Source organism: Dipodomys ordii, unplaced genomic scaffold (assembly GCF_000151885.1).
Source record: "Dipodomys ordii isolate 6190 unplaced genomic scaffold, Dord_2.0 Scaffold38, whole genome shotgun sequence".
Lineage (NCBI taxonomy): Eukaryota > Metazoa > Chordata > Mammalia > Rodentia > Heteromyidae > Dipodomys > Dipodomys ordii.
The window spans coordinates 4,737,481-4,746,685 of NW_012267254.1; the positions used below are offsets into that span (position 1 = coordinate 4,737,481).

Genomic DNA, 9,205 nt, shown 5'->3' on the forward strand with positions numbered 1-9,205 from the left:
CCTGGGTTTGATTCCTCAGCACCACATAAGCAGAAAAAGCCAGAAGTGGTGCTGTGGCTCAAGTGGTAGAGTGCTAGCCTTGAGCTGAAAGCTGAGGGATAGTGCCCAGGCACAGAGTTCAGGTACCACGACTGGCAAAAATAACCTGTTTCTTATAATCATTATATGGAAAAGCAATTATTAGGAAAGCTATTTGCAGAATGTTGTGGGAGTGTCTTCTCTTATGTTGTGATCTCTTATAATTTCAGAATACTACCCCAAGCCCACTCTCGTGGTGCAGCCAGGTCCTGTGGTGCTTCCTGGAAAAAATGTGACCTTGCGCTGTCAAGGGCTTTTCCAGGGCATGCGGTTTGCTCTGCTACGAGAAGGAACCCAGGTGCCCTTACAGCTCCAGAGTGCCTCTGAAGAGGCAGTTGACTTCTTCCTCTACTCAGTTGAAGCAGAGAACTCTGGGAATTACAGCTGTATCTACTACGAGACAACCATGTCAAACAGGGGCTCATCTCCCAGTATGCCCCTAATGATCTGGGTGACTGGTAAGGACAATCAAGTCATGAGACTGGGATTGGACATAGAGCAAGAGCTAAGCGGGTTGTGGAGGGGTGGGGGGAGTAATCACTCTTAGAAGGTTAAGCTAAACCGTGGAGGAGAATTGTTATGTCTAGGTAAAATAATTTGGAAAATGACAAGTTTCCATACTCACCATTGTCCATATTTGTTCTCTTTCTAGATACATTCCCCAAACCATGGCTGTTTGCTGAGCCCAGTTCTGTGGTCCAAATGGGGCAGAATGTTACACTCTGGTGCCAAGGGCCAGTCCATGGTGTCGGGTACATTTTATACAAGCAAGAAGAAAATACTTCAATGCAGCTCTGGGGCTCCACCAGTACTGAGGGAGCATTCCCCATCACCAATATATCTGGTGCTAGCTTAGGGCGTTATAGCTGCTGCTACCACCCTGACTGGACCAGCCCTGTCAAGATTCAGCCTAGCAACACATTGGAACTCATCGTTACAGGTAAGGGAATGATACTCTGAACTGGCCACCATGGGAGTGGAGAAAGGAGGGAAAAGATGGGTTTGTGAGCCATGCTTTTTAAATAGCTCACAGAGGGGCAAGCTCTTTCTTCTTTGGATCAGAGGCACCATGGGTGCTGTGCTGGAAATTGCCCTCTTCTCTCTGACCAGGAGTTAATTTCTTCCAGGCTTACTCCCGAAACCCAGCCTATTAGCCCAGCCTGCTCCCATGGTGGCCCCTGGAGAAAATATAACTCTTCAATGTCAAGGGGAACTTCCAGACTCAACATTTGTCCTATTGAAGCAGGGGACTCACCAGCCCATTGAGCACCAGAGACCTAACGGGTACAGGGCTGACTTCTGGATGCCAGTGGTGAGAAGTGAAGATTCTGGCATCTACAGCTGTGTTTATTATTTGGACTCTGCTCCCTTTGCAGCTTCTAATCACAGTGACACCTTGGAGATCTGGGTGACTGGTAAGATCCTGGGAACTTCAATGAGCATTTAGATCTTTGTGGCTTTTTAGCAGTTAGGAGAAAGGAGGTAGAGAGCTAGGTTTAAAGGCATTTGGTTTAACTGTGTTTCTTACTGTTTACAGACAAGCCTCCCAAACCCTCTCTCTCAGCTTGGCCCAACACCATGTTCAAACTTGGGAAGGACATCACCCTTCAGTGCCGAGGACCTCTTCCTGGTGTGGAATTTGTACTAGAACATGAGGGAGAAGAAGCTCCTCAGCAGTTCTCAGAGGATGGGGATTTTGTCATCAACAATGTAGAAGGAAAAGGCATCGGAAACTATAGCTGCAGCTACCGTCTCCAGGCCTACCCTGATATTTGGTCAGAACCCAGTGATACCCTGGAGCTGGTGGGGGCAGCAGGTAAGTGGATAACACCTCCATGAAGGGTGCTGGCATAATATACCTGGGACCCCACCAATGGTTCCCATGTGACCCTGTGGATGTCAGAGTGACAGGAATGAGATCAAGGGGGAACATTGACACACTGACCGTTGATTCTGCTCTTTCATTTACCACAGGGCCCGCTGCTCAAGAGTGCACTGTGGGCAACATTGTCCGAAGTAGCCTGATTGTGGTGGTTGTGGTAGCCTTGGGGGTGGTGCTAGCCATAGAATGGAAGAAGTGGCCTCGACTTCGAACCAGGTAAATGCTCATCTCACACCCCTGAAAATCAAGTGCTTTTGGGAACAAGTGGAACAAATCCCCCTCTAGCCTCTGAGCTGCAGCATGCAATGTATTTTCACGTGGATGAACCTGGTTTCTCCCTCACTCATACGTTTTTTTTCTGTACACAGGGGTTCTGAGACAGATGGAAGAGACCAGACGATCGTCCTTGAAGAGTGTAACCAAGAAGGAGAAATGGGCACCACCACCAATTCTCCCTCGTTAACCTCTCAGGGAATTGCCATGGAGCTGTCAGTCCCAGTGTAATAATCTGCTTTACAAAAGCTTTCCTCTTCTATCTTTTCCCTCAGAGACCTGGGGTTCTGACTGCTAACCCTGAGAATTAGCTCTATCTACTGCCTCTTGGCTTCTAATCACCTGAGTTGTGTCAATAGGATTCTGAGAGTTACATGCTCTACTAGGTCTAGATATTTCCTGGAGAGAGGTTCCTCACCCCTATAACTCCTTACTGTGCTGATTGACTGGTGCATGAAATTCTATTAAAATGAATTCTTCTGAATAAAGAGACTATTCACTATTTAACTGCAAAAATATGGCAGCGCTCATCTATTAGTCTGTTGCCCACTTACCACTTAACAATACTGGTGTTTTGGAGCTAACCTCCATGGTAAAAGATGATGAGGACACAGGACTACTAGTATAGAGACCAAGTTCAAGGATGGGGTGAAGGAGGAAGGAAGACTCTATAACAGCCCTTTGCAATTTGGCTTTAGATAAGGTCACTGAACAGAGCTCTTTTTATCCTTCCATCTCATTATTGAGCCAATGAATGAATATTGCTAATTTTCTGTTCAAGTTGAGTGTGAAGAAGACAAATACTGAAGTTACATTTTGTTTTCCTTCACCAAGTCACTTTTAGGTTCATAGCACACTTGCTTTCAAACAGTAAGATTGACCCTCTGCAGAACTTCGAAACATGCAAAGTATGTTTTTGATCCTCAGCGATCACAGTATATAAATTAATTGATTGCTAAGTATAAGTGGTTGATAAGAGCTGATTGTTTGGGCTTTCCTTAAAGATAGTCTCATTTTCCCAAAGTTATGGGCCTCAGATGATGGAATAATAGAGTGAGTAAGCCAATGTGATTGGGAGCATGGAACCCCCTAGTGTTCTTTCCCAGGATCCCAAACAGGAGTTGGCTCTTATTCTCAGCCAAATGCACTTTGGCACCATGTGTGAGGATTCAGCAATTATTAAGGATGTTGGATTGAGTAGGGAGGCTTACCTACCTCATTGAACTTTGTGTAAGACCTCATAAGAATTGGTCTGTGGGTCCTAGAGGAAGTCATGGTCCCTTCACTCATGATTCTAAAGTTTCTCTCTTCCCAGAACTGTTTAATTCTAAGCAAACACATCTATAGGACAATATGTAAGAGTTCAGCAACAATGATTCATCTATCCCTGGCTTCAATAAAATTTCAAAAGCAACTCCTTATATTCTTGCATTAGGAAGCTTATTTACCCAGCAAGTTAATGGGAAACAAAAATGCATCCCGTTTCCCTTTATCCTTACAAAATGAAACACTCTGGGTATTATGGGCTAATTTGTATTAAGCTCTTTGGAATGTAGAAGTACAAAGTTCCACTTTGATTTCCATTTGATGAGATTTTATTAGTCGCTTATACTAATTTCTTATACAATTTCTAAAAATTGCATTTCAAAAGTGCTTTTACATTTGAATCTAGCCAAAACTAATTGTTGCTTTGTGGTGAACACCACTCTCCCTCCAAACTCTGGATCCCTAACCAGCCATCAAGCTGTGCATTTTGAACACTGGAAGGAGGCCCATCCTTAGTCCTTGGTTTTAGAATGAAAGTCCTTTGATCAGGTTGGATTTTGTTTTCTGATCTTTAGATGTTTCAGAGTGTTTGTTGTCAAGGCTAATGATAGAGCCCTGTAAATTAGCAAGTGATCACTTTATTGCTTTAGCTCTTTATCAAATAGAAGAGAAATGGGCAGATCCCAGAGGCAAAAACTGAATTTAGAAAAGCATGCAAGTTAGAAAAGCAGAATGAAGAAAAGAGAAACACAAAATGCTGAAATGAGGATACGGGTTGACCCATTGCAACAATGAGATGCAAAAGACACTATGTTGAAAACGAACTTTAGACCTTCGGGGGAGGGGTGGAGGGAAGAGTACGGGAGGTGGAGAGGGAAGGGATGGTAGGGGAAAAACAAAGGAGGACATAACAATGCTGGATAGGAAATGTACTCATTACCCTACTCATGTAACTGTAACCCCTCTGTGCAGTATTTTTTACAATAAAAACATTAAAAAAGAAAAGACAAACACAACAGAAAAAGACTTGTGAAATGCTAATGTTGAACCTGGGTTCTTCTGTATCAAAATGGTTCAAACTGACACTCATCTGTACTCAGAGAAAAGTCTCATAAATGGACTTTTTATGAGACTATTTGTGAGAAACAAATGGTAAGAAATATTGTGACACTGGACTGTTACTTGGCTTTCTAAAAGCACATATACCATTTTTTTGCACTTAGAGAACCAAGTTCTCCATGTATTAAAAGGAAGAAAATAGTTGTCAATTAACAATGAAATACTTAAAGACAAAGAATAGCTTTGGGATTTAACTTTCCTACTCACTGTCAGACTTATGTCAATGAATTAAATATCTATTTATAATGCAAAAGTCGTCACAAACTATCTCAATGAATTAAATATCTATTTATAATGCAAACGTAGCCTGTTGCTGACAATTCTCCACATGGCAGGTTTTTTTCAACCTGGTTGCCATGGGAATCAGTCCCTTTACCCCTGGCTGGCCTCTAATCATCGGCCCAGCATCAGGTAATTTCTGGGAAATGGAATCGCAATTTGGGTGGAATGAACCTTTGACAAAGGAATTTGTGTCTGAGATTCTGAAAAGAAAAAGTCAAAGACCTCTCCCAAGTTTCAGAAATGCAAATTGCCTCTGAGTTTAGATTTATACATCTTTGGCTCTACCGTCTCAGAGCTACAAAGATTCTCATGGTAGTATGGTACAATTCCCCATCTAGTACAGGATTTCCTCTATAGCCAAACTGACTGACAGACACACAGCCTCTTCTTGTACATGTCAAAGGATATAGAGCTTACCATTTCATCGAAACAACTTGAGAATCTCAAATTGGAAATTGGTCTATTCATCTTGTATCTGCCTGTGTGTATTTCTCATTATATTCATTGGTTCTTATGTGGGCTCAAGTTGCAACCCAGACTAAATCCACTCCTTACACATGAGAGCCCTACAAAATTTAGAAATGGGGTTTATCCTTCTTGATTTCACTAAATCTCACTCAGTGGCACCATGAGAGTTCAGCCAATGTTCATTTACAAATATATTCATGCCGTTAATGATCAATTATCTAGGTTCCTAAGATCATGGAGTTTATGCCTACCTCACTCATTGCCAGATTCAACCACAACAATATTCTTATACATCTTATATATCTATTTATTTTATATTTATTGGCTGCATGAATGTGACAGACATGGGCCCTGGATACAGGAGTGGATGAAGCAATCGCTGCCTTTCTAATATAGGGAACAGATATGAATTGTATATTAATCAGTGATGAATTATTATTATTTAACAACACATAGTTGTTTAAGAAAGTTTCTATCATATTAATGAATAATAAAGTATATTGAATATTATGTGGTGATAAATGCCATAATGAAAAATAAAGCAGAGAAAACATTAGAGATGTGTATTTTATAGACAGATAATTTTAAAAGGATGGATGACTGAAACGATTTCTTTGAGATGATATTTGAGTTATAATTTAAGGGACCTGATGGAAGAGCCCATGTGAATATTTAGGTAATATGGGTCCTCGTCATAAGTAGCAGCAGGTGCAAAAGCCCTGTGACAGGAGAATGACTAGCTGGCTTCTAGAGCTGTGAGAATGGAGACTAGTGTGGTTGAACAGAGTAAGCAAGGAAGAGAGCAGAAGGAGATGAAGTATGACAGGCAATGGGAAAAGAGCCATGAAAGACCTTGTCGATCTTTGTAAGGACTTTGACTTACACTCTGAATGAAATAGGAAGCCACTGAAGATAGATTTAAATAAAGCCATCCAGCCTGCTTCGTGGAGGGTGCCAGGGTGGAAACAGATCTACAAGGAAGCTGTTGCAATGATCCCAGAAAGAAAAGTTGGCTAAGGCCAGGACAGTAGTAGAAGAGGCAATGAGAAATGGTTATTGATATAATTTGAGAAAAGATTCAACAGGACTTGCTGACAGATTGAGTGTAGGGTGTGTCTTCTCACCATTTCCATTAGAAGATAGAACTGTTTTAAATGTTGCCTTGGTATTTGCCTCCTTGGACTATTTTCACTTCATTCTCAAGAAAGAGTTTACCAATGCCTCCCAATGTCTAGGTTACCACTGTTGCATAGTTTGCCAGTGAGCTGGACATTGTCCATCTACAAACACTGTTAGGAGGATCTAGGCCTGTTCATTTGTGGTGATCTGACATGCCCAGAGTCCAGAAGACAATGAAACAATTACGTCCTCAAATCTCAGCTTAGCATTTCTTTTAAGGTTTTGGAAAATTACATGCTATATCCACCATAGTTTTTTTTAATTATTTGTTTAGGGTCTCATAATTATTTGTTTTTTTAAATTTTTAAATTAATATCATTTTAAGTGGATGTATGAAGGAGTTCCTTTTTAACAAAGCAGTTTATGAATATATCTTAATGTCACTCTTTCAATATTTTCACTTATCCCTCTCAACCCACCTCTTCCCTCACTCTTCTTCATTTTGTAGGACATACAGCTCAGCATTTCTATTTCTGTCATCCAAAATTTCATTAGTCCTCAGGCAAGCAGATCACACTGTTGACTCACAGTCAACTTATGGTCAACTAAAACCCACAGCTGTTTTGCATATAAGCTCTTGCCAATTCAATTCTTTCTTGTCCCTTACTCATTAGTGCAATATACTAACATTTAAGACTCAGCACTTGTTCCTGTTTTATAAGTCCTTCCTTACAAAAATCTGTATTTCCATTTAGTAGGTCCCCTTTGATATGTTACACCTATAGACTCTATTATCATTTCTTCCTAACAGCAACCCTTTAACAACCTGCTTACTATTATTCCTATTTTACACATGAGAAGACAGAGGCTTTGAGCTCATAGCTGAGGACAGAGGTAGAAGTAGATTTCAAATCTTTCTACTTCCAAAGCCAGACTCTGCCACTTAACTTCAGGCAATACGGTATCTAGGACATGGTTAAATGCAAAACTGGCCACTTTTTGTCATGTCCCTCAGCTCTTCAGCTCAAGGCTAGAACCTACCACTTGAGCCACAGCGCCACTTCTGGCTTTTTTCTTTTTGCTTATGTGGTGCTGAGGAATCGAACCCAGGGCCTCAGGCATGCAAGGCAAGCGCTCTACCATTGAGCCACCTTCCCAGCCCCTGTTCTTTGTTTTTGTTTAACACTCATATGTAAGCTCTATTCTAGTCCTTTTCATTTACTTAAAACTTTAATCCTTACAACAAATCTATGAGATTGGTACTAATACCACTCACATTTGTTACAATAGAGGAAATGAAGACACAGAAGTTAAGCAAGCTAGTAGGTCATATGTCTAGCAAGTGTTAGGGACAGGGTTTGGACCCAGGCAGTCTGGCTCCAGAGTTTGTGTTTGTAACCACTAAGCTATGCCATCTCAGGTTTCTGTGAGATCCTGACCTTGCTCTCTCAAGGGAAGGAGGGGCCTAGGCTGAATTCACTGTCCAGCTGCCAATGCTAACCCTCTAGCCCTCCTGTAAAAATGCATTCCAGTTTACTCATTCTTCCCATTTCCTTTCCTTATCTACAGAAGCTTAAAGTTAATTAAGAAAAAGTACTTATATGTGATCTCAAACTCACTTTTGACTTTGTTTTTCCATCTGAGGAGTGCATACCATTCTTCTCTGTTGTAAATCAAATTCAAGTCCCTTCCTGAGGGAGATAAAAGGATTACATAGCTGAGGAAAAAGCTGTGAAAAGGTAGACTCCTCATTTTGAAGCAGCCCCTGGAAAGGAAACTCTGTGAGTGGTAGCAATAGGCTTAGAGTGAGAAGAAAAAAAGATGCTCCCTGAAGCCCCTCCCGACTACCAACAATGGGCCTTTCGCCAGACTATCATTTCATGTGGCAAATTAGCTCTATGGGATTCTGGCTTGAGTCATGTTTTCAACTGGTTGTGGTAAGGATTTGTGGAGAAACTCAAGCCACAACATGTGTTATTGGCCTATCATGGATAACCTTTGTGGTAACATCCCTTGTAATTTCAGAAGGCCATTTTCAGCACCATATGCAAACAGTCCAAAAACAATCTACGTGAAATGATAGATTAGGAGAATGTTCAGCAGGAGCCAGGATTAATTTTGAGCCTGAAACAAATCTCATAACGAGTGGTGGGTGGCAGGCAACTTGTCTAAACTAGACAATGTCTCTTTAATTTGCAGGATTACATGTTCCATTTGGACCCCCAAGTTGGATTTGACCATATTCATCTAGACAGAGTGAAGGAATCGTAGACTTAGATACAATACATAAATGTTCTACAACACACTGTAGAAGTGGCTGGAGAATCTCTATTTGGACTGTTCTGTCAGTTGTAGGGAAACTTACTATCTGTAAGGAATGGATTTCCCCTTTGACTATCAGGTGCCCATAATGGTGGAGAAAACCTCTAAATGTATTGAGAGCAAACTTCTTCCTTCTTCCAGCTTTCTTACCTATTGGCCCACAGAAAATGTGTAACACAAAATTCTTCCTTGGCTCTAATTTTCCAAATAAAAAGTCTTAATTTCTTCAAATTTAGTCACCAGAATAAAACAACATTTTAGAGGTACTCCGATATGATGGACATTTTAATTCCCTTAATATAGCTGTGGTCTCAATAGCATATTTGGCTACCACATTACATTCATATTAAGTGGATTTACACTGGCTTTTAGGCTAACTGATAACTCCATCCCTTT

General features: G+C 41.0%; 1 protein-coding gene across 4 annotated transcripts in view; it reads left to right on the forward strand.

The window, feature by feature from the left end:
• Igsf1 (immunoglobulin superfamily, member 1) overlaps positions 1-2,742 on the forward strand; it is a 15,829-nt gene extending 13,087 nt beyond the window's left edge. For 3 of the 4 annotated variants that reach the window (XM_013018090.1, XM_013018091.1, XM_013018092.1), the window contains 6 exons: positions 249-536; positions 731-1,018; positions 1,206-1,493; positions 1,616-1,894; positions 2,053-2,176; positions 2,329-2,742. In XM_013018090.1, the coding sequence (XP_012873544.1) occupies positions 249-536; positions 731-1,018; positions 1,206-1,493; positions 1,616-1,894; positions 2,053-2,176; positions 2,329-2,464 (1,403 nt within the window). In that variant the 3' untranslated portion in view covers positions 2,465-2,742. The remainder of the gene's footprint in view (positions 1-248; positions 537-730; positions 1,019-1,205; positions 1,494-1,615; positions 1,895-2,052; positions 2,177-2,328) is intronic. The other variant, XM_013018093.1, reaches the window with a different exon arrangement.
• The last annotated feature ends 6,463 nt before the right edge of the window (positions 2,743-9,205 follow it).